This window comes from Vulpes vulpes, chromosome 16, assembly GCF_048418805.1.
Source record: "Vulpes vulpes isolate BD-2025 chromosome 16, VulVul3, whole genome shotgun sequence".
NCBI lineage: Eukaryota > Metazoa > Chordata > Mammalia > Carnivora > Canidae > Vulpes > Vulpes vulpes.
Genome location: NC_132795.1, coordinates 37,516,489 through 37,542,137, shown reverse-complemented (window position 1 = coordinate 37,542,137; position 25,649 = coordinate 37,516,489). Strand labels below are relative to the sequence as shown.

General features: G+C 44.6%; 1 protein-coding gene across 4 annotated transcripts in view; it reads left to right on the top strand.

The window, feature by feature from the left end:
* PPM1H (protein phosphatase, Mg2+/Mn2+ dependent 1H) overlaps window positions 1–25,649 on the top strand; it is a 253,610-nt gene that overhangs the window by 154,349 nt on the left and 73,612 nt on the right. For all 4 annotated transcript variants that reach the window (XM_072743134.1, XM_026001656.2, XM_072743133.1 and 1 more), the window contains exon 5: window positions 14,814–14,898. In XM_072743134.1, coding sequence (XP_072599235.1) covers window positions 14,814–14,898 — 85 coding nt within the window. The remainder of the gene's footprint in view (window positions 1–14,813; window positions 14,899–25,649) is intronic.

Below are 25,649 nucleotides of genomic sequence, written 5' to 3'. Positions count from 1 at the left end.
GTGGTACTGTCTACCCTTGGCCTTCGCATCAAAAGTAATGGCATCTTAAATTAACTCCATACGATTGGTCCAAATGTTTGCAAAATGGCAAAAATGTAAAGTCCAGTATAGACTTCTTCACCTATAAATGTCAGAGAGATCTCCTGTTTGTGCAATGAGCACCATCAGGGTAGCTGTAGAGGGGCAACAGCATTCTACAGAGGTGCATTAAAACTCAATCTGGTTTTTGGGAAGCCCAGGGAGGAAGAAGAAGCTGCATGACCAAGACCTGGAAACTCTTAATTCTCAAGTCCTATCCTGGACCCTGCCTACCAATCCCAAAAAGGTAAACAAATAAATCTATGGACCAAGGATAAGATAGAGGAACACATTCTATAAGTAATGAATGTTGGCCATAGGTCCCAGTGCAATCATGCCAAAGTCTTCTCTTGTTGAAGCTCGAGTCTGGTGTAGGGCTTAGGACTGGAGCAGCCTGTGTGCCTCTCTCCCCTGATCCTAGTGATGAGGGAAAGTCATTCCGGAAAGGCAGCAAATACAGAAATAAAACAAGAGCCAGAACAAGAAAACCCTCAAGCGTCCAGTCAGAACCAGCTGAAGGTAGGGTAGCAGGAACACCGAGTTCTCTTGCCTGGAACACTATTTAGAGAAGAGGCAGGATGGAGAAAGCCAGAGAGCGGGGAACGGGAGAGAGCTTAGCTTTCCTCAAGGCCGCTTCCACCCCCGTGTTCACCCCCTTAATTGCTGCAGTGTTGTGAATGAATGAGTGCGTTTCAGGAAAGAAAATGGAGTCAGAGAGAGAGATGCACTATGTGGCTTTTTCTCCAAGAGTCTCAAATTTTACCTGACAAGACTTCTGGGAGTCGGGCACGAGGCTACCAAGAGCAAAGGCTACTGTGTCCCCAGGCTCAGTCAAGGGCATCTATCCCTGGATCTAACTCGCACTTGATAGAAAAGTGAGGTGACATTAAGAGCTCTTCCTTCCCTGGTCCCATTTGAGAATTATTGCACAGATGTCCACTCTTGAAGAACAGCAATCCATGTTGATATATAAAAGCTCAGAAAAGTCGTGTAACAAAGAAAGGTGTTTCCCAGACTCTTCAGAGCGTGAATTTTTTGGGTGATTCCTTACCATCATTCATAAGAGCGTTCATTGCGTGGAGAACACTGTGGAGGCCAACTTCAGTTCATGGACTTATTCTGTGAAGAGTTCACCAGGTAAATGAGGGAATCGGCCTATCTTTGTATGTTCTCACTTCATATTTACACCCACCTTTTCTCTCTACATTCCCTGGAGCACCCATTTTATTCCATAGTTTTGACTGCCATGTTAATATAACTGTTCCCAAGTGTGTTTTTCTAACGCTGACCTCATTCTTGAGCACCACACCCACATTTCCAGCTGTGTACTTCCTAGTCCCTCTATCTGGGTATCAGGCACGTGCCCCGAGTTCAGCATGGAAAGTCAAAATGGAAGTATCCTCTTGACCACTGTGACTTTTTTCCTGTCTCCCTCTCATTAATAATATCCTCACCCTCCAGTGACGAAGTTGGGAACCCCAGTGGATTTCCGGACCTTCTGTTTCCTTTACCCAGGAGAATGTACTCAAAAATTATGTCCATATGATAAATACAGATAGAATTTAAAAACTTAATGTATTTTGTCTCTGAGACTTCTATCTATTCCCATGGACATAGTCCAGACTCTCATTTTTCATTTGAACAATTGCAATAGCTTCAGGTAAATTATGGGGTAAGCAGAATTCTTGTAAGGAAAGGGAATTTGGCATGAGAACCTTTTATCTGTCTTTGTCAAGATAAAATCTTAAGTTACAGATATGCTTAGAAAAATGTTAAGGAGATTATGGCATTAATATTAATGAACAGGATGGGGTTTTAAAGCTAGTGATCAAGAGAAGTGGGAATGTTCCAGTGGTACTCTATCAATCTCCCTTGTTTGCTATGGAATTCTGGAGGTACCTGAGCACGTGCCTGGAAATTACAATGGGAAGTCAGTCACTCTACCACTAAAGCCTGAGTGAGGCCACCTAAGTCCAATTTGTTTTTTCATTTATACAGTTTCTTACAGTCACAACTGTGGACAGTTACTGTACAGAATAACAAAGTGCCAAGTAACGGTTTTAGTTTGTCTTGAGATATGCGAGTTTCCTTTAATGATTCAATCAGCATCATTAAAACTAAAGCAAAAAACCCAAAACCAAAAAAATTCCAAACTAAAAGTCTTTTGCACATAAACTCATCTAACCTGAAGAAAGTGGTATGGCCCCATTTTTCAAAGGGAGGAAATGCAGTCACAGAGTGGCTGATTTTCCCAGCATAGCTAGTTCATAGCTTGAACTAGACTTTGGACTCCAAGCCCTGGGTTACTTTCCACTACCTTTCCACTGGCTCCCCAAACCTAACTGACAGTCACGTTCAGTGAATGGGAGATGGGCTTCCCAAGCCTCTGTTGTGTAAGGAACTGACATGGGGTAACTGTGAGCAAGTAGAACCAGAGAGGCCGTACAGGGAAGGTATCTAGCCTCTGTCCTAACCACGGGCCACCAGTTAGCCCACCTGCCCTGTGAGGTGGAGTCATGCAGCTTAATTTTGAATAGGGTCGATGGCAACAAGGGTGCCCCATTTATTTACACAGTATAGGTTGCAGGACCCTCTCAATACATTACATAGTGTAGAATGAATTGTTCACGGATCTGACTTTATCCTTACAGGGCCAATGCAGTTCTTAATTTATAGCACCATAAAGAAAAACAGTGAAGGATGCCTCAAGACTCTTGGCAGGCAAATATAGACAAAGCTCCCTCATGTCCTTTTGAATTCCAGGACTGGAGACTCATGGGCTTCGATCAGTGCATAACATGAAGATCTGAAAGCTCTTTTTCCTGTTTCCAACCATAGAATCTTACTGATTTGATTTAAATAGAATTTCCTCTTGTTTGCTTTATTCTGAGCATGAAGAACTGGTCACCCACCATTCTTTGAATAAAACCATTTCAAGTTGTGTGAAGAGTATGATCAAATCATTTCTCATTCTTTCCTTCAGGCTGAAATACCACAGTTGCTTTAATTTCCTTCAAAGCATCTATTTTCCACCCCCTTGAGTTGTTTTTATTTCTCTTCTTGGGATTCTGTTCATTTGCTCCATTGCATTGCCTTTTTTAAGCGAAGAGGTCAGAACTGGACACAGCTCTAACCTGAGTGTGACTAATGCAGAGCATTTTGTAAGAAAGAGATTGCTTCCCGGACTCTACATGTCCTACCTGCCTTGGCACTGGAACAGCGAGCTATTGTTGTCATCATTTATTTTTAAAAAAGGAAAGGGGATCCATCCTACTCCAAAAATGACTACAACGGAGAAAAAAAATACATGCCTTTGGTGGCCTCACCCAGTCTCTAGGTACTTGCTATGGGGAGAAAAATGCTCATTTTGAGGCTTGAGAAGTGTTTATATACATTTGTACTGGGGGGCTGTCCATTGCTGTTGATTATAGGTACTGACCCTGCACTTGAGAAGGATCGTGTATATATACACCCTCTGATGCAAATGGAAAAAAGAACCATCAAATGTCCGACATGGGCTCTGAAATCCAAGCACAGAGGCAAAACTTTTCCAGCAAAGTGTTTTTTAAAACTGTGTAAAATGAGAAATGACTGTGGGATTTTTCAGAAATAAGTTTAGTTTGAACCCTGTGGTCCTTGAAGAGAAAATTTTAAAACCCACCATCGGCAGCGTAAAATGGTGTAGCCGCTTTGGAAAACCAACTGGCAGTTCCTCAAAAAATTAAACAGAGTTACAGTGTGACTCAGCAGTTCCACTCCTAGGCATGTAGCCAAGAGAATTAAAAGGATAATCCCACAAAAACTTGTAAATGAATGTTCATAGCAGTGTTAATCACAATAGCCAGGGTGGAAACCAACCAAATGTCTATCAGCTGACGAAGGGATAGACAAAATGTGGTCTATCTATACAGTGGAATAGTCATTTAGCCACAGAAAGGAATACAGTACTGATGCATGCCACAAGGACAAACCTTGACAACGTTATGTTAAGAGAAAGAAACTAGGCACGAGAGGCTGTATATTCTGATCCCATTAATATGACGTATCCAGAATAGGCAAATCTGTAGGAACAAAGTAGATTAGTGGTTGCCAGGGGTTGAGGGGAGGTGGGGGAGTGGGGAGTGACAGCTAATGGGTGCTGGTAAGGTAAGAGGTTCTTTCTGATGTGATGAGAATGTTCTGGAATTGGTTACAGTGATGGTTGAACAACCTGGTGAATTTACTAAAAATCAACAGAATTGCACTCTAATTCGATGGATTTTATGAAATGTGGATTATAGTTTTTTAAAAAAAACAAAAGCAGAACAAATAATCCCATTTATAAATTCATTTATAAATTGACCCCTTGTCATTTTTTTTTCCTTTTTAGAAATAATAAGCAGGGATCCCTGGGTGGCACAGCGGTTTAGCACCTGCCTTTGGCCCAGGGCACGATCCTGGAGACCCGGGATCAAATCCCACATCGGGCTCCCTGCATGGAGCCTGCTTCTCCCGCTGCCTGTGTCTCTGCCTCTCTCTCTCTGTGTGTGTGACTATCATAAATAAATAAAAATTAAAAAAATAATAATAAGCACCTCAGAAAGTTCTCTTTAATGACTATGAGGCTTTTACTTGGGAAAACGTGCTAGTGCCTTGGGTTTCTTGAATGTCGGTAGTAAAGCAAGATGTTTGCACACAGTGGCAGAATAAGGACATTGAGAAACTCTTCTGGGCAGTAGGAGTAGCGACTGGGCTGCTTGTGAGAAACCGGGTGCATCCGACTCATTTATTGCTCAGCAAATGGTCACTTATTTGTGCTGCTGCTTAACGATCGGTATTTTTTTTTCTCTCCTGTCCTTTTTTTTTTTTTTTTTTTTTTTAATATTTTTGCTGAGAAACTGAACCGTGTGCTTGAGCCTCTGTTAGACGAATCATCTGCCTTTTTCTATAGCGTCCATTCTGGAAACGGAATGGCTAGAAGCACACCCCAACTAATTCCAGGCTCGTGGGATTATTATTTTTCCCCCCTTCAGCTACTTTCTGGCACCTCTAATTAGCCTCGACAGCCTGACTGTCCTCTGACGGTGGTGGCCCCTGCCTGTCCCATCAGCTACCCTGCTTTCTTTCCCATCGACACATTTCTGATGCTTTTGAAGGAGACAGACGCTTCTGCTGCAGGACTCCCAAGGTCTGATGCTTTTTGACAAAATGGGTACCTCCTCCCTGTACTTGGGAATTGATATACACTGTCAAAAAGGGTTTTCCGAATGGTTTCTCTTTGTCACCTTGGATCAGATTTTCTCCTCCATCCTGGAAATGTGCAGTTTAATGTTGCGTTTCGAATCACTTTCAGCTGAAAAAGTGCGTAATGGAATCAGGGCATCCCATGAATACCCTTAGCAGCGTGGAAGATGCCTTTTGTTTGCAGCTCGGCGCTCCAAGGGGACTGGTGACAACAGTGGAATTACATTGGGGGGCTCGCTCGATAATGGGCTCCTTGTCCTTTATGATTTAAGAGATGCCCTAAGGGTGACTTCTCCCATCCCGGCACTTCGGAATTAGTTTATATTTATTAGAATCTGAACTCGGCGGTTGCTACCTCCTGAGAAGAAAAGCAGTAGCTGTACCAGTTTGTCCCTATTTCTCAGCCCCACGTACCTGAGGTGAGAATCGTTTAAATTTAGTTTTGAAAGGTGCCTGCGAATGGATCTGGTCCCATCTCTTCTTTTTATAAGCAAGGACACCAAGGCCCGGAGCCCAAGACGGGCATGAGGTGGGGGCTGGCACCTACAGATTCTGATTCCCAGGACGGTCCCAGCTTCCCGCCATACCACGTGGCCCCACTGCCACTGCTGATGCCCCTATGTGTGCATCCCTCCAACGCCATGGACTTCTCGGACATGGGAGAGGGGTCAGCAATCAACCACTGCCCCAGTATTTGTCATTTAGTGCTTTGGCTTTCACAGGATCACCTCCTGGGCAAACTGTCAGAACTTACAACAACCCGAGAGGCTAGGTGACATTGCACCTATCTATGTGCCATTCAGTTAGCCATAGTTGATAACAGACACAGGGCGTCCGTGCTGCAGGGCTGACCGACCTCTCAACCACGAGAGATTGGAACAAAGCTCTGTGCTATTGGGACTCTTCCAGACGTGGGCCTCGGAGCCCTTTCTTTGCTGGCCTGCTGTTCCCAAGGCCCAGGGAGAGCAAGATGAGGCAACTTAGTGTCCGCTCTGGCTCCAGGAGTGAGCCTGACCCCTAACTTTTGGTTTGCTTGGAAGACTTTTCATGGTTCTTATTTCATGGAAACTGGACTGCTGAACGCCGTTACCTGCTTTCTAAGTGCAGCGGCCCGGCAATTTTGTATTTTTTTTCCATTTCTGCCCTGCAGAGTGTGCCGGTGTTCAGCTTAGAGGTGTGTGGGTGTGGGTGCACGTGTGTGATCCCACATATTTGTGTACTCACGTATGGGTACATATATATAAAGTCTGTATTTATAAATATAAACCTGTATGTGTATATACATTTTTTCCCACTCTTCGAGCCACTTGCATAAAGCCTTCAATTGGGGCTATGTCATACTTATTAGTTGTCCTCCTACCATGTCTCCATGGCATCTGTTTGCAAAATCACTTACCTATGAGTTTGGGGGTTTTGATGGGCTTTGAGGCCAGAGGTTTTTACCTTGGGGAGGTAATCTCCCTGCCTGGCACAGCATGCGCTCTTAGGCTTCCTGAGGGTTTCAGAAAGGGAGTGCTGACCAGGTTTCCTGCACCTGCCCTGCGATTCTCCAAACGTCATCTTCTTCTTAAAGTCATTTTTAAACAACGTTTTTATTTTATTTTTTATTTTTTTTAAAGATTTTATTTATTCGTTCATAAGACACAGAGAGAGAGGCAGAGACACAGGCAGAGGCAGAAGCAGGCTCCATGCAGGGAGCCCGAGGTGGGACTCGATCCTGGGTCTCCAGGATCACGCCCTGGGCCGAAGGCGGTGCTGAGCCACTGAGCCACCCGGGCTGCCCCTAAACAACGTTTTTAAATGTCTTAAAGACATCTTGGGGCTTAACCAGTTCTTATTTGTATAACAAAAGCCAGCCACTGGTTCCTCAGTTAGCAGCTCCTGACATGGCTGCAGGATCCCTCTACAGTCGTGCCTGAGCTCTGTGACCTCTGATGTGCGACTGGGCCACTGGGCAGGGGTCTGTGGACCAGTGCTTGGGGCATACGGGGTTCACTAAAATTGGTAGTGGAACAAAGATGAATCTGTAGGACTTTAGGTCTTCTCTGAATATGTGGCCAAATCTGGGCAAACCAATTCCTCTTCAAACTTGACAAAAAGAACATCCATCCCCCGTAGCCTCAAATAACGAAAAGCTATGTGAAGAAATGTGAACTCTCACTTGCATGCCCCTCCTCCTGCTTGATCAAACACGTGTTTACCCTGCTGAGCAGCCAGGGGTCCTGGTGGGCCAGTGAGGGCCTGAGCCAGATGGAAGGTAGCAGTCCACCTTGATTCACTTCCTGTGAACCTGCAGGCAAGAGGCAAAGAAAAAGCAAAGGGCCAGCTTCCCCATGTTCCATTTCCACCCTCCCACCCCCAAAGGGCACCTGCACCGGCAAGGGTCCGTTAACAGGGAGCCAGACAGGAGGGAATCTTCTTACTGCTAAGGAGCTTTGGACAAAAGGCCTCTGCCTCTTAAACCAGGGGACGGGTCGTGGGGGGTGGGGGTGGAAAGGGGAGAGATTCTAGGCCAAAAAGCCCTTAGTGAGAATGGAGAGGACTGCCTTTGTATTGCCCCCACCCCCACCCCCGCCATGGCCCTGAGGAAGCACACCTGGCTTGGGCCTGGGGTCGCAGTCCTCCCATATGGTGTATCCGTGTATGGCTTTCCTCTTTCAAAAATGGGATTATACTGCATATTACTCAGAAACTTGCTTTTCTCACTTAGCAATCCATCATGGATATCTCTAGGTCAAGAAACATACTTAACTCTCTCTCTCTCTCTCTCTCTCTCTTTTTAATGACCATATAATACCTTATGGATTACAAACCAATCTATTCAGTATCTCGCCTTTTGATAGACGTTGAGACTGTTTCCGATCTTTGCTGCAACGAAGAATGTCAAGCACGATTTCTTGTTTGTATGTCCGAGGCTTCTGAGTTTTCTATGTTTTTAGGTGGTAGTCCCAAAAGTAGGAGGACTGGACCATCGACCGCATCATTATAATAGATTTAAAAGGTATAACGGTTTACACTCCCATTAATTATGAGATTGGCCTTTTTTCTTGCCCTATGAGAACTACTACCCGTTGTTAATTTTTTCAACAAACGTTTGCCAATCTGATGAGCAAAAGTTATATGTTATTTTTACTTTAATTTGCATTTTCCTGGACTAGTGAGATCGAGCATCTTTTCATGTGTTTATTGAACATTTGCATTTTCCCTTCTGTCAGTTGCCTAATCATATCTTTTACCCATTTTTTTTCCCTTTGCTTGTTTGTCAGATGTCTCTTGGAGAGTGTCAATCTTGCTTCTGAGGTGGGATTTCACAGGAGTTGGTGTGATCTCCTTAAGAGAAGTTGTGAAATTGAGCGAATATTTGAAACGAGCATCTCATTTGACCCCTTATTTTTCTCTTGACCGGTTAATGATTTGACTCACTTGGGGGACGCAGTATAGGTCTTTTTGATGCCAAATTGTGATATTAGAGGATAGAAGTAGCAAGGTTTTCAAGAAATTGCTCTTTGAACTCAAAAATTCTCATCAGTTAGCAATAAATTGCTTTTATCCTCTCATGTGGCTAATGTTTGGGGAGGGTGGGAGGCCATTTGAGAAACAGTGAATGTCTTTGCTTTACCTTCTCTTCTCCCATCCTTGCAGTTGACTCCTAAGACCATCTTAGACCCTACCATTCACATTAGTACAAATCAGGCTCCATCTTTTACGTGGGGCAAGAAATTCAAGTACGCAGATTTCATTTTTAGTCTCTGTGAACGAAAGGCTAGCCTTAACTTGGGGGAATATGCTCAGGAGCCAAGCCACCTTTCTGGGGTAAGGGATATCAAGTAGGAAGTGGTGGCCAGTTGATTAAATTGCCCCAAGCCTAGGAACCTCCTTGCTTTATCTCTGGCTAATTTCTGAGTAAGTAAGTGGAATGACATCCAAAATCTGACCGTAGTCCTATCGACAGGTCCAGATCCGAAGGCCTAGCCGAAAGACCAGGGCGTATGCCTAATTCTCCTTGCTTCTTACTGCTGCCACAGCTTTTTTCGGTTTTGTTTTAAATAATTTTCCTTTGGAAAAACAGCTCATAAAATAACAAAGTAGAAGATATGAAGTACACAAGAATCCCATGATGACAGAATGTAGCTTGAAAGCATTTCTCTAGTTTATTGGTTGTTTAGTGCAAGATTTGTCAGCCTTCACACGCACTCTATTCCCTTTGAAACCCATTCCCTCTCACTGCCCCACTCCAGATTGGAGACCAGCGCTCTGACACATTGATCCCAAGATCAGAGGGATGAAAGAGCGAAAGATCAAAAAGAAGCCAGGAAGCACATAGGAAGAGGCATCATGATTTAGGGACTGGAAAGTCTGACTGCCAAACATGCTGTCATCTTTAATCCATGGGTGCCTCATAAAGGAAGAACTTGGTAGTTCAAACAGAAATGAAAACTGTTCTGTACATAGATGGATTTGATATAAAGATCTGTTTAAGAAAGTAATTACCTAGGGTTAGCCCAGCAGTGAATATTGGAATTGAATGCTGGTACCTCGTCACTGTGTGTGAATTTGAAATTTAAAAAAAACGAGAGTAAACACAGTGGTGGCTGCTGCCTTGGCTGTGTCCCCTCTCTCCTGCCCACTAAGGACAAGGGTTCTGCCTCAGTTGCCTAAATCTCTCAAGTCACTTTGTTAGTGGCGACTTAGCCAGAATGACATCCTTTTACATTCATTGACTTTTTATAAAACCAATGAAAGGCATGCAGGTGTTTGAGGGTCCAGACTCTTTATAGTTAAACAATTACAGGTAATAATGTTGTTACTAGGAAAAGTTTTATTCGAGGCCTTCACTCTGGGTGTATCTGTTCATCCACCCAAGTGTAGCTCGCTCACTCTTTATCCATATAGTCATTTATCCATCAGCAGTTACTGTGTGTGTGTCACAGGCCAGGCGTTGTGCGCTGGAGATTCAGAGATAAGGATTCAGGCTCTGGCTGGAAAATATCCTCAGGGAGTTAGAGAAGCCATGGGAGCAGTGGTGAGGGTTGGTAAGGGCAATGCTGTGCAACACCGTGGTATCACAGGGGCCTCACAGGTAACCCGGGAAGACAAGAGAAGGCACTCTCGGGGGTGGGGGGGCTGACGGCCTTGTCACTAGGAATAGCTTGTCCAGAGGAAAGGAGAGGGAGATGTGCAAGAATAACAAAAGTGAGGCGAAAGCCAGAAATAGAGGCAAAACACAGATAACAATGGATTTTGGAAATGCTGGGGAGCCATGAGGGAGCTTTCAAAAGGGAATATGACTTGGTGAGAGTCACATTTTATTTTTTTATTTTTTATTTTTTATTATTATTTTTTTATGAGAGTCACACTTTAAAATCACCGTGGTGGGGGCACCTGGGTGGCTCAGGCTTAAGCATCTGCCTTCGGCTCAGGTCACGAATCTAGGGTCCTGGGTCAGAGTCCCCACATCCGGCTCTCTGCTCAGTGGGGAGTCGGCTTCTCCCTCTCCCTCTGCTCCCCCTACTTGTGCTCTCTCTCTCTCTCTGTCAAATAAATAAATAAAATCTTTTAAAAATTAAGATAAAAAATCCACTGTGGTGATCATGTACAGAGTCAGAGGAGGACAGAAGTGGGAGCAGCAGAGAGCTCCTGAGTCATGTGGACAAGCTCTGATGGGGACTTGAACCAAGGCACAAAATGGTGAGAATCAAAGAAAGGAACAGATTCACATGCTGTTGAAGAAGTAGAATTTATAGCATGTGGTGCCTTTTTGGATGGTAGGGTGAGAAACAGGAGCAGTCTGAGAAGATTCCCTGGTGTAGGATAGGTGAGTAGGTGGGAAGAAGTGCTTTTCCCTGAGATGGAGAATGCTAGAAGGACAGATCTGGGGAGGGGGTAGATAAGATCATTAATTAAGTTTGAAACATGCTGAATCTCAGATGATGGTGATTATTCATGTGGAGATATCTGTCGGTGGTTGACTGCCCCAGGCTGGAGCACAGCAGAGATGTATGGGCTGGAAAGGATATTTGGAGTCATTGGTATATGTAGTTGTTGAATCCATTTATTCATTTAGAAAATATTAAGGGCATAGAGTAGGGCCAGCTTCATGGATGTGCAATTTATGGGTCACACAGGCCTCATTCTTGGAAGGGCCCCACATTGAGTCTAAAGCTTTGTTGTCACCATCTTAAAATTCTCATTAATTTCTAAACAAGAGGCCTTGCATTTTTATTTGGCACTGGGCCCTGGAAATTAGGTACCCAGTCCTGCTTATCATACCTTGGCCCTGTGTACAGTAGCTACAGGGCTACAATGTTGACTAAGGCAGCCATGGTTCTCGCCTTAAGAACTCACAGGCAAGGATGTTAAGCCATCAATAGCAAAATGGGATGTGTTCTATATTAGGAATGCCAGGCTAAAGGAGCATGTGGGGGAGGCTGCTAAAGCTAATCTTGGAGCTTAAGGAGTTAGGACATGAGACTCCCCGGGAAGAAGAGTAGAGAGACAAAATGGTAGCCCATAACACCAAAGGAAGCATAGAGAGGGGAGCCTCCAGGACATAGGGAATCTAGGAGGAGGAGTGTCCCAGAAGCCAGGATCAGTAGAGACTGTTAAATGATGCCAAGCAGACTAGGAATGAGGTCATATCCAGTGGATATAGTAACAAAGAGGCCATTGGGTGATTCTTGACACAGTTGGATAGAGAGGGGGGCAAGAATGAATTTACTTTAAGGGATCAGTGGGAGGTGGGAAAGTACAGCCCCTAACTGTAGATTATTATCTTAATAGGAAAGAAAACAGGCCCTGAAAGGTGGGTTTTGGATTAGGAGAGTATCCTTTTTGTTTGTTTGGTTGGTTTGGTTTGGTTTTAAACAAAGTGTTTTGAGCATAGGTGGGAGCTATGGGCAGAGAGCCATAGGAAGGAGAAGTTGAGGATACAGAGGGGGAATAACTGACAGAGGGAAGCCCTGAAGTGGGGAGTGATGGATGGACTTACCCTGGTCAGGAAGAGAAGAGAACAAGGTAGCAGAGGGAGCAGGTGAATTTCTAGGTGAGGACCCCTCTTGGCTCTCCGAAGTCAACGTCACTTCACTTACCCACGTGAGCATCCGCTGCCTCTCGCTTCCTGCCTCAATTTCAAGGGGAAAGCATCTCCTGAGTTACCTCTTCTCATATTCAACAAATATTTATGGAGCTCCTGCTGTGTGGCAGGCTAAGCATTTGGAATAGAAGAGCAAACTAATAGGACAAGGCCCTGATCTCACACGTAGGTCCCACAAGTGGATCTTCCACGGCCTGATGGTGCAGTGTTGACTCCTCCCCGCACATCCTCCTCCTCTGTGGTCTCCAACACTGTCTTCTGTCCTCCCTACCTTCTTCCTTGGACTCATTTTCTTCCGCTTCCCTCAGAGATAGCCAGTGTTCCTAGTTGGAGCCTAGAAGCTGGAATTCAGGGACCATGTAGAAAAGGGGAAGGAGTTAAAACTAGCTTTAAGCAAAATTTTGAAATAGAAGGTTGCCTTTGGAATTTATTGCCTAATGGCTTTTGATCTTATTCCCCTGGTTCTCAGAGCCCTTCTTGCTACTTTGAGATTAAGCTCTAACCTAAACCTTCCTCTGAAGCTCTCTCTCTCCATCCTCCATCAAAACCCTACTCCCTTATTCTGGAGTTAGTTGTACCTGATAAGTTAGGACAAAGACCATTTGAATGAACACACTGATCTTTGAAAGGTGGACATCACCTTTCTTGGGAGGGGGGATTGCATTTTACAAGTGACAGTGGATTTTTAAGAAGGAGCTTTTAATCTGTCCTATTTTGGGCATCGTAATAAAAGAAACAATGTGAATATTACATCTTCTTCCCAGTCAGCGTGAATATTACATCTTCTTCCCAGTCAGCTTCCCTCAAGTTTCCCATTTTCTCATAGCTTCCACTGGTTTCTTTTAGACCCATTAATTATCTAAAGCCCCTGTGACTTTTTGTTGCCATCCCCTCCCTTACCTGCCCTCCCACCAGTTTCTATGAGAGCAGCAACTGAGCACAGGGTTAGGGCTTGGGGGAGAGGTTGGGACAACTGCAGCTACTTATAGGGACTGCTTCTGAGTTGGAGATCACCTCTGTGGTGGGGAGGGGTGCCTGCGGCCTCCTGGCACAAAGAATGCAGCTGACCCTGGAGTCAGTGAGGCATCCACCCAGAGCTGAGCTCATCGAGTATAGGCGTTTCCTATCCTCCTGGCTCTTCACAGAGAAGTGTGTTGGGTTCCAGGCCTCTGGCTCTCTGGTACCTGAGAGCTCTTGGGTTCCTATAGAATGCGTTTTGCAAGCCACTTCACCAGTTGATAGCTAGAAAGTGGTTGTCACGAACCACTTCAGAACAAGAAGATCTAGGAATAGGAGGCTCCGTCTGGCATAGGCTTAGAGAAGGTCGCTCCATGGTTATCAATGCTGTGGTGTCTCCCTTAGGTATCTCCCTTAGGGAACTCTGTTCTCCCAAGTCCTGGAGTCAGTAGTAGCTCTTGGGCACATTTTTTGGAAGTGTGTGAATTTCCTAACCTTCAGGATGAGATGAGAGACTTTTTTTTTTTTTTTCCTGGACCCAGGATACTACCCTAGAAACTCAGGAGTCTAAGTCAGGTGTTCACAGATGGTAACATGCCTATGAATCACCTGGGGATCTTATTACAATGAAGATTCTGATACAGTAAGTCTGAGATGGAACCCGAGAGTCTGCATTTCTAATAAGATCCCAGGTGAGGCCAGTACCACTGGCCCACAGACACTAAGAGTAACAAGGATCAGGAGCTCTCTGTCTATTACGTTAAACACTAGCCACTTGTGACTTCTTAAAGATAAATTAATTAAACGAAACTAAAAATTCAGTTTCTCAGCTGCACTAAGCATAATTTAGAGGTTTGTTAACCACACGTGGCTAGTGGCTGCCGTATTAGATTACACAGATTAAAGTATTTTAAGTAAGTATTAAGTAAGCCTTAATTTGCATCATTCACTTATTCATCCATTTATTCACTGAGCACCTGTTATGTGCCAAGTAGGATGGTTGGTGCTGGGCATTAACAGATGGTTCCGGTAAGCCAACTGGAATGTAATATTCTAAAAGTAAAGATACCTGTAATATGGTGAGGGAGCTACAGTTGGTAACAGTGAATGTTATCATGCAGCTTAGAGGAAAAGGTACCCCTTGGGCATTTCATGTGTGGGTTGTTTTTTTTTGTTTTTTTTTTTCTTTTTATTAAGATTTTATTGAGAGGGAAAGAGTGTGCACGCGCAACTGTGTGCGAGTCAGAGGAGAGGGAGAATCATACACAGACCCTGTGCTGAGTGCAGAGCCTGATGCAAGGCTCGATCCCATGACCCTGAGATCACAACCTGAGCCAAAATCAGGAGTCTGAACCGATTGAGCCCCCCAGGCTCGGTGTGTTCTGAACCAGGCTACGGAGTGATCATAGAATTGAGGTACTTACAAGACTGGCTACTGACAATACCCTTTTTACCATTTCAGGGCCATAATCATCAGAAACGGAGAAATCATCCCCATGTCTTCAGAATTTACCCCCGAGACTGAGCGCCAGAGACTTCAGTACCTGGTAAGAGTCCTGTCGGTTTGGCGGAGCGCCGTGGCGTCGGGGATGGTGTCAGAGCTGTTCTGGAGGAACGTGTAGCTATTGACATGGGAGCAGGCTCACAGCAGTCAAACGACATATGGTATTAACTCCCCCACACACACCTTCTGGATCACACATCCTGGCTCCGTGTGTGACGACACACTCCACCTCCGTGAATTTATTATTATTGCGGCTGTTTCTCTCCCATCTGTAACCAATCGGAGACACGATGTGCTCTGTTTCTTTTAATGGGTTGGTATGTACAATATGAAGTGGGGTGTTGAGTAACACAGATAGATACCTTTCTTCCTTGGCCTGCTACTCACTCTAACTGAAAATGGGGGCTCAGGCCTGAGGAGCATGGCAGCCCGCGATCGTGCCGGCAGCCCCCCCAACTTCACACACAGATATGAAGTCTCAAGGGCCCTTTGGGAAAGATGCAGGTGTCAGAAAATCTGTTTCTATCCTGAAAATAAGTTCTCCGTGTAGATCACCCTCTTTGGAGTGAAATTTTGAGTGGGCTAGAGGAGGGCTGTTTGGTTTTTCAGATCTTGAGCATTTTTGCTTCGCCTAGAGATTTGAGTTTTCTGGAAAAGAGAATACACTTCCCTGCCCTCAAATTCTGGAGCTAGGGCATTTGGCTTAGAATCTCAATTCAGTGACGGTGGCAATCATGCCAGGTTACTTTGGACATCTTTGGGGACTGACAGCTTGGATCGTAGTTCTATGGATGAAATATTTTCATGCCAACTGACTTTCTTTTAAGACAAGATAGCTAGACTAGCGATCCTCTGCTCTTAGGGAAAAATTGATCCGACTGACTCCAAAAGGACTTTGCTCCTGTCTTTGAATTTTGGTGTGTGTGAACAGCCAAGGTTTGATTATTTTGGCCGATTTAGAAAGTGGCTGTGCACTTCCCCCTCAATTCCCGTGTCTGTTTAGTTTGTTTTACTCAATATCCAAGCTGTGTTGCTCTGGTACATAATGACAGCAGGAATCCAAACCCGGTGTAAAAACGTCTCTCCACTATTCTGCGAACTGTTGTTCGCTACCCTTTCTGCTGTTTCTTTTTCAAGTGAGTAACCTTGCAGCCACTCCTGGGAAGTCCAGGCTTCAGAGCTCTCACTCCTTTTGGCAGAGGCAGGGGGAGTGGTCCTGCGGCAGCCACAAAAGATCTTCATTCCAGTCTCAGCTCTGTAACTTGCTGGCTGGGTAATTTTGTGCGAGTCTCTTAACCTTTCCAGGCCTCGGTGTGTCAGTCACGCAGTGGGAAGCTAGACTGGGGGGTCACCACCAAGGACCTTCCAAATAGAGTTCATGACACTGCCTTCCTTGTCACCTGTCTGGCTTGTTCTAACCCGTCTTCCACAAAGCCACCCAAGTGATCTGATCATGGACTGTCACCCCCCTACCTAAAATCGTTTGGCTCCTCACAGTGTACAGAATGCAGGCCCCACCACTCAGCAGACCCAGACTCAGGGTCCCCATCCCCTGCATCGTTTGTCTGTTGCCCCTACCAATGCCACCACGCCTCTCAGCTGCAAGCAGAGAACCACCTTCCATTTCTGGGGCAACCTTGATCTCCCCGACTTCCATGCCTTTGGACTTATGCTCACCTGGATGGCCCTTCCCTGTCCTCTGCCATCCTTTGAGACCCCAGCATAAATGTCTCTTCCTCTAGGAAGCATAGGGCTTCCACCAGGGCTGGGTGTCTGTCCCCCATGCTCCCATGGAGGAAATGCCCTGTAGAAGCCTGAGGCATGGCTCTGAGCCCGTACTGTTGCTCTGCTGGTTGCTGTCTCTCTCTCCCCTTCCAGACTGAGTCCTGGAGGCAGGCTCCGTGCCCTAGTCCCTTCCCGTTGCCAGTACCCAGCACAGAGGAGATACTGAATCGGGATTTGTTGACTAACTGAAAGAAAGAACCAATATTTGTATTGACATCTGGATCATTCCCACATAGCACTCTCCCCTCCACCGTCCCCTGAACCCTGTCACAGCCTTTCTGTGCCTCAGCCACACCCTGTCTTCATCACCTCCTGGCCCTTTGGTGAAAACTATGCCCTATTTTCCGGCTCAAGGCAATGGCAAACAGCAGGCTGACTTTTTTTTTTTTTTTTTTTTGAAATAGTTTCACATCTTCATGTTACAAGAATGGTACAGAGAGCTCAAAACACTAACTTTAAGGGAGGGATGGCGATGCTGACGTTTTATCAGTCTCCTAAATATTTCAATGGTTGGGGTGAGATGCATGTTGCATCTGATCTCAGCTTCGTCATGTAGGTGTCTGTGATTTCTACAAGGCTCCTCACAAGCATCCCAGCTTCGTCACCAGTAATGGGCATAGAAAGCCTTAGAAGACAGGGGTAAGGATTAAGTAGAAATTCTACGCAGACTCCTTTTGTGCACAGAGCAGTCATTTGATTATTGTTTGATGAATCAGCCTTGCCGCTTCAAATCCCCCTGGTCTGCTGCAAACCGCAGTGATTCTTCTTCCTTATTTTTAATTTGAGACTCCCTCCTTCTGCTTCTAAGACTGATGTGTATTTCCGTGTCACTCTGGAACAATCAGGGTGTACCCCCTTAGCCCACAGAACTGAGCCTAACAGCTGAATTTCTGAAAGGTAAGAAAGCCGTCCCCATTCTTCTTAATCCTTACTCCTAAATCACATGGGTTTCTCCAGTGTATAACTACTCTCCCCAGACCGCAGGAGAGGAAACGATCAGAACGTAAAATATCCTGGTTGTCCAGCTTCCTCTTCTGTCAGGAGTCTAGAAATGTAGGCTCTGAAGTGAACAAATCCGGTAATAATAATAATGGTCACATGACCTACGATGCAAATCCTTGTGGGGAAGTTTTTGAGAGAATTAGGGGACTCAGAGCGTAAAATAACCTTGTGGTGAAGCCTTTTTGGTAAAGTATTTGAGAGAGTTAGGCTTATAGCATAGAGTATTAAAAATCGTATCAATTGTGAGAGGAAGACAGTAGTGTGATGACTTGTCGCAGCCCAGCCCAGCGCAGCCCAGGCGGGAGCTGTGTGGCTCCAAGCCCCGCACACCACGTCTCTGAAGCTCTCCTAAGTGAAATGTGTAGGATCCCTCCCGAGAGAGATCCACTGTAGGTTCTGAGATCAAAATGAAAAGCAACCCCATGGTAGTATAAAACACAGTATATATCTCAAAAATTTAAATGCATCTAATCCTATCAGCTCTTTTTTTTTTCTGGAAGATCAGTTCCCTTGAACTAATAATGAAGCACTTCGGTGCCCTGGGGATTGTCGTCCGTTCTGTGTGATCTGAATGAGTCTGTACACCACCGGACAGTTGACAGTGTAGTCCTTATTCTTAGGTCAAATTAAACTTTCTCTTTATGATGTGTAAAGAAACACTTATGATAGACTCACTATAAAACTTCCAGATCCTGGGATCCCTGGGTGGCTCAGCAGTTTGGCGCCTGCCTTTGGCCCAGGGCACGATCCTGGAGTCCCGGGATCGAGTCCCACGTTGGGCTCCTGGCATGGAGCCTACTTCTCCCTCCTCCTGTGTCTCTGCCTCCCTCTCTCTCTCCCTCTCTCTCTCTCTCTCTCATAAATAAATAAATAAATAAATAAATAAATAAATAAATAAATCTTAAAAAAGAAAAAACCTTCCAGGTCCTTAGAGACTTGAATTGAGCTTGTGTCTGCAGTCCGACTCGTAGAAACGGTTAACGGTTTTCCTGGCAGTGGGGAAGATTGAGAGCCCATTGTACGTGAGCAGTCTCGATCCGCACAGACAGGGAATGTTCTTGGTATGCACGCCCTGGACGTTTGGGGATTACAGACCTGGAAGCGGATTACGAGATGATGGATGTGGCAGGCATGTTAATTTTGTTTGGTCTTGCAGCCTGCCCTGCGAGGGCCCTTCCTGCAGCTCTCTGGTAATGTGAACTTTGTTCCATAGATTCTTGGGCAGGGTGATTAATCAAGCAGGCTTGAGGGTTTGACGTGTTCACACGGAACGCGACAGGTGTGTGATGAAGGGGTCAGGGGCTGCAGACCCCAGCCCCAGCAGCAGGGGAGAGCTGCTGCCCTACAGCCATGAATAAGCCTTGCCCTTCTGTCACTGTGCCTTTTAAAGCATTTTTTTTAATGTTTCCGGGATGATTGAAATAAAATATTTAAGGAGGTCCAGCAAGCTAAACAGAATGTTCGGATGGAGTCAGGGTGCAGAGAGGAGGGAAAGCAGTCCAGGCATGAACGTGTCTCAGCGGGATTTACTGCTTTGCTGCTGTGGCCTCCAGAAAGCCACCCCCACCTTTGCTTCAGGTGACAGCCAGAAATGGATCTCCCTCAGGGGGACCTCTGTAGCCCCCGAGGTGGGAGAGTGACGGCTCCCCTCCCTTCTGCCTAGACATATTTATAAACTCTGATTTGATTACATTAAGATGTGCTGGTATCATCAAACCTTCAAGTAATGCACTTCTGTCCTTGTAGATAATCCAAGTCTGCAGCTGTTTTTCATCAAGGGCAATGTACAGAAGAGATGAAAGTGGGTTTCAGATACACATTTGATAACATACAAGTGCAACACCAGCTGAGGTGACTTCTTGTGGTGTCCTTGGAACTACCCCCAGCCTTCTATGCCGAGTGTGATTCTGTTTGTGTGCTATTTCCCTGGTGCTGGGTTTGGAAAGGTTTCAAGGTGGACAGTGTTGCACCTCTTGGCTTTTCGGATTTGTCATGCTCAAAAGTTAGCTCCCAAGAAGTATATTCCTTAACTTTGAACCTGCTTTTAAAACAGGATGCTAGGGGATCCCTGGGTGGCTCAGCGGTTTAGCGCCTGCCTTTGGCCCAGCGCGCGATCCTAAAGTCCCGGGATTGAGTCCCACGTCAGGCTCCCTGCATGGAGCCTGCTTCTCCCTCTGCCTGTGTTTCTGCCTCTCTCTCTCTCTCTCTGTCTATCGTAAATAAATAAATAAAATCTTTAAAATATGTATAAAGAAATAAATAATAAAATAGGATGCTGTAGGGCTCCTGAGTGGCCCAACCCGTTAAGCATCTGCCTTCAGCTCAGGTCGTGATCTCCTATTAAGCATCTTCTTTAACTCAGGGTCCTGGCATTGAGCCCTGGGTCGGGCCCCCTGCTCAGCGAGGAAGGAGCCTGCTTCTCCCTCTCTCTCTGCCTGCCGCTCCCTCTGCTTGCTTGCCCTCTCTCTCCCTGTTTCAAATAAATAAATAGAGTCTTTAAAAATAAAAAAAAAATTAAATGGATGTTTTGTTTATTCCAGTTTGGGAGGACTCAGAGGCTTGGTGTTGAGGTATTATTCCAAACCCGCTGTGCGGACCTAAGAAAATGAATTCCGCACAGCTAAACAAAACCATGAGAATGTATCCCTAACTCCTTTAATTCTTAAAAAAGCTCAGTCTTTCTGCACAGTTGCTACACACATACAGTCTTTAGGCTCTCTAAAACCCCTATCTCTTGCAACATTCTGAATAAAAAGTTGGACACATAAAGCCAGAGCCATCTGTACATAGGGTCCCTTAAAAATTGATCTTAGTGTAAAGAAGCAAGACAGTGTCATGCATCCTTTAAAAATGTTACAGTTAAATATGCTCTGAAAGAGGTGTGTAGGGACGCCTGGGTGGCTCAGCAGTTGAGCGTCTGCCTTTGGCTCAGAACATGATCCTGGAGACCCAGGATCAAGTCCCACATCGGGCTCCCCACAGGGAGCCTACTTCTCCCTCTGCCTGTGTCTCTGCCTCTGTGTGTGTGTGTGTGTGTGTGTGTGTGTGTGACGAATAAGTAAAAGAAATCTTAAAAAAAAAAAAAGAGGTACGTAGCAGTCACTGAAGTTTACGAGGGCTAAAGTTAGCTGTGCATAAAAAGCTTTCTCTGTTCCAGTTGCTTCATTGGTGAAATCAGATAATTACAGGAGCTCCCGTGATTGGTATGAGGACTAATGAGTTAATATTTATAATGTGCTTACAGTAGTGCCTAGATCAGAGGCAAAAATAAAATCTCTTAGTTTCAAATCTAACTGTACATGAAGAACTTTTGTATGGCCGTCCTGCCATTGGGACTACTTCTGTGGCCTTTTATAAAATTTATAAATTCCATTTGCATATGCAAAGGGATTGAAGATATGCAGGCACATTCTTTTTGCTGACATGAGTTGTTCTCTCTTCAAATGAATTCCTTTCCCAGATTTTTACTTGGGAGGAAAAAGCATTAAGCATATGAATATGGAAACTTTATATGTTTTATGTAAATGAATACTTTTTACCCCTTATTCTATACATTAAACTGTTGTAGAGTTGACAAATCTAGGCAATTTTGTTTAATATATCCATTTGCATACCAGTTTCCATGTGGCTCCTTTATCGTAAGCTATAAATCTTACAATTTTAGAGTTATTTTAGGGGCATGCTTTTCTCTGGTTGATCAGTACAGTCCCATGTAGAAATTTAAATGTGAATCTTTCTTGACATCCATGTAAGCCAGACAGAATTTTATCAATATTCAATTTTATAATGGCATATATACATAAGCTTGGTTCCTGTTACTTTGGGATTTTAAAGGATAAATTAAGACAGAGAATTCTTTATGAAAGACTCCAACACATACATATTTAGATCTCAGCCATTTAACATTTTTCCCTTCACTTTTGTTTAACCCGAACCAAAATACTCTATTTCTGCACTGTAAGTCAGGCAGCCAGCCTTGGCTCTGGAGGAGCCATCTCGTTTGACCCACAGTGTGACTATCAGTGACTTGGCTGATGTTAGTTTTTTGTTTGTTTGTTTGTTTGTTTGTTTGTTTTTAAGGATTTTATTTATTGATTCATGAGAGATGCAGAGAGAGAGAGACAGAGACACAGGCAGAGGGAGAAGCAGGCTCCCCACAAGGAGCGTGATGAGGGACTCGATCCCAGGACCCCGGGGTCACACCCTGAGCCGAAGGCAGATGCTCACCCACTGAGCCACCCAGGTGCCCCTTGGCTGATGTTATTATTAATTTCTTTTCATTCATGACTTTCTACCATGGAAAATCATCTTGAAATGTAAAGCTTCCAATCCTCCCTTCATATAATCTGACAAGCTTTTCCCCTCCTAAGGGCAAGAGAGAGGAGATTACTCAGGGTTTGTTGTTTTCCTTGTTTTAGGATTTGTGATAAACACTGAAAATCCTCATTTTGATAACGTCCTTTCAAATACTGAGAGGTCTGAACATTTAAAAAATTAGCTCATATCAAAGTTTTCTAGGGGCACCTGGGTGGCTCAGTCGGTGGGGTGTCTGCTTTACTGTGTGTATATTATACTCCGTCAAAAAGTTTTTTACCAGAAATACTTGCACTTTATTGAACTGGCTGTTCCCTTTTCAGAAGGAGCCTTTTCTGGGGCTCTGCAGGAGCACATGCTGAGCGGGCTGGACAGGCCCCCAGGAAGACACCCTGTTGCCACCCGTCAGTTCTCTCTCTAGGGCAGCTGCAAAGCCCCTCTACTCCCATGCTGCCTCACACTTCCTCGCCTCTGCTCTTGCTGCTCTGGCCCCGGATGCCTTCCATGCCCAGCTTTTCAGATTCTCTCTAACCCACCCAGTGAGCACCCCACTCTATCCCATAGCCCCTGGGGCTAGCTCCATTTCTGCCCATAAGCCTTCCTCAGTGTCCCCCACTAGTATATGAGCTTTGAACGTAGGAACCTCGTTTTTTGTTCTTTGAATCTCCCACCCCCAATACCTGGCACACACAAGAGCTCATGTGTTCATGGCGTGCATTCCTTTGGCTGGATACCCCCAAACCTGAGATAATCCTCTCCTTGGCTGGCGCTACTCACTGGCAAGGTAACCACAAGACAGCAGAAGGAAATTTTATTAAAAGAAGTAAGCAAGGTGTGTTTCCCAGCAGCCAATTTTGAGTGACCTCAGGGCCCACTCCCTGAGTGTCCGCAGGCGTGGTGCTCCGTCTTCTCTCGTTAACCCTTCATACATACCACTCTGTGGTCCTGGGTTCTGGCTTCCACTCGCTGGTCTCGCCCTGCCTGCCAAGGCATCAGAGCTCTCATGCAGCCCTGGAGGGTAGAGTTCAGACCCGTGTGCTCCCAAGTGAGGCAGACCTGGGTTCAGGTTACCCACCCTCTCTGCTCTAATGGGAGGCTTCCTAGAAGGTTCTACAAGACGTCTCTCCTTCAGACTTGTCCCCTCCTATTATGGCTGTATCCCTCTGTGACCCTGATTCCCACTGGGATGCTGTGGCTGTGTTTCTTCACAGTAAGTGCTTACTTCTGTCCCCTTGCAGCTGGTTTCTGCCCAAGACTAGAGGGGAAAGCATCCAGAAGACCCCTGATCCTCCTTCCCCATCTCTGGTGCTGCTGCCGCTTGGCACAGCAGGTTACTCCAGCATCATTCCCTAGATGAGCTGTCCTTGGCTCTGGCCAAGCATAACCAGGCCTAGAAGTTTATTCTCCTTAGCTGTCCAGACACTAAGTGGCCAGGATATGTCCTACCCTATTTCTAGCAAACCTGTGCTCTCCAGAGTCCTAAAGGACTTTGGTTTTGTCGCGGCGGTGGTTACCAAGCTTTCCTTCCAGGGGTCATTTGTAGCAACGCATGAACTCCACTGTACCTCCATCCCCTCCCCTCCCCTAGGAGCATTCTGTTAACGCTGCCTTGTGGGAGAGCCTCAAATTGTAGGATAAAAATGGAGGTATAAAAAGTGGTCCTTTTCTTTTTTTTACATGGAGCAGGCCAGCACACTTTAAATTGGATTTTAGTATAAAATACATTTCTAGGTTTCCAGTCAGCATGCTTATTAAGTAGAAAAGAAACATGACATTATTTAAATGTTCTTAGGAATGTGAAATATCATGAGGTTCTAAATGGTATAACTGCACCCACACACATGTGGTTTTATAAGAAGGTATCTATCGAATTATAAAAAGTTTAACCAAATCCGAAATACGGTAATATGTGTCCAAGATTGTTTTTATGTGCCATAGACCGGAGTTTCAATTTATTCAAAAAATGGAAAGCTATGTTGTATTGTTTTATAAAGTTTAATTACCAAACGTAATTGTGTAAAGCAGGTCAGAATGTTTTGTTGTCATTCTTCCAGCAAATACTTACTTGGAGTCTTTACTGTGTTAGGTGCTTATGCTGGGGTCTGGTGTATAGCTAAGGTTTAAAAATAATGAATGTATTTAAGTGTGGCCGGTACTACTTGCATCGCCATGCAGATGTGTTAACATACATATGTCCAAATACCATCATCATAGAGAAAAAACTAAAATATATCCAGCATGTCAGAAAAACAAAGAATTAAGGAGAGTGTCCAGAATTTTTATTTTGTAGGGATCTTAATGTATTCTTGTTCTCTTGTCCTGGATTTTTATCCCATTAGGGCCCACATTTTTAATAGGCCAACATCCCTATGAAATGTCCCTTAGGAAAGGACAGTAGTCCTCTATACCTATTTATGAGCTGCCCGGGTATGAGCAGTAGAGTAAAACATGCCAGAATTATCTGAGAACCTTGTAAGTTTGGAGTCAAGAAATCATTGGACTTTGTTGCTGAGAGGAACCTAACAAGTTCTTAAACCTACATTTTACAGTCTTTACACTTTGGGTATTTTGCTTCCATTGAATTCAAAGTAAAATCACTTTCAAGGCTCAAGATTCCAGAATGCTGATGTGAGTGATGCCTCTGGTGGGACAGGCCAGCTCTAACAAAGTAACACTAACCAGTTGTGTTACTTGAATGCTGCACAACCTCTGAGAAGTTTTTCTGAGTTGCCTAGTTGTGGCCCACTGTGTTTCTGCGAATAAAATGTCTCTGCTGAGGAAAGCAGTGGGCTTCAGCGTCTCCTGCATTGGACCTTGGTTGGCCCTTCCCAGTGATGGTAGCTCTCCCTCAAATTATTGGAATAACGAGGGACAGTGAAGCTCCTCTCAACAATTTTCTGAATAGATTTTAGAACTTTAAAAACTAGGTTCTGTTATTGGGACTACATCAAAATAAAAAGCTGCACAGGGAAGGAAACAGCAAAACAAAAAGGCAACCTACAGAATAGGAGAAGATGTTTGCAAGTGATGTATCCAGTAAAGGGTTAATATCCAAAATATATAAAGAACTTCTACAAGTCAACACCCAAAAAAAACCCCAAATAATCCAATTAAAAAATGGGCAGAAGACACAAACAGACATTTTCTCCAAAGAAGACATACAGATCACCAACAGACAAATGAAAAGATGCTCAACATCAGTCATCATCAGGGAAATGCAAATCAACACTACAATGAGATACCACCTCACGCTGTCAGAATGACTAAAATCAACAACACAAAGAAGAACAAGTATTGGTGAGGATATAGAGAACCCTTTTCCACTGTTGGTGGGAATGCTGACTGGTGCAGCCACTCTGGAAAACAGTATGAAGTTTCTTCAAAATTAAAAATAGAGCTACCCCATGACCCAGTAATCACACTACTGGGTATTTACCCAAGGAATACAAGAACACTAAGTCAGAGGAATAGATGCACCTCTATGGAGAAGATTTCTTACAATAGCCAAATTATGGAAGCAGCCCAAGTGTCCAGTGATAGATGATGAATGGATAAAGGTGTGATACACACACACACACACACACACGAATATTATGCAGCCATAAAAAGGAATGAAATCTTGCCATTTGCAATGACATGGATGAAGCTAGAAAGTATTATGCTAAGAATTTAAGAAACAAATGAGCAAAGGAA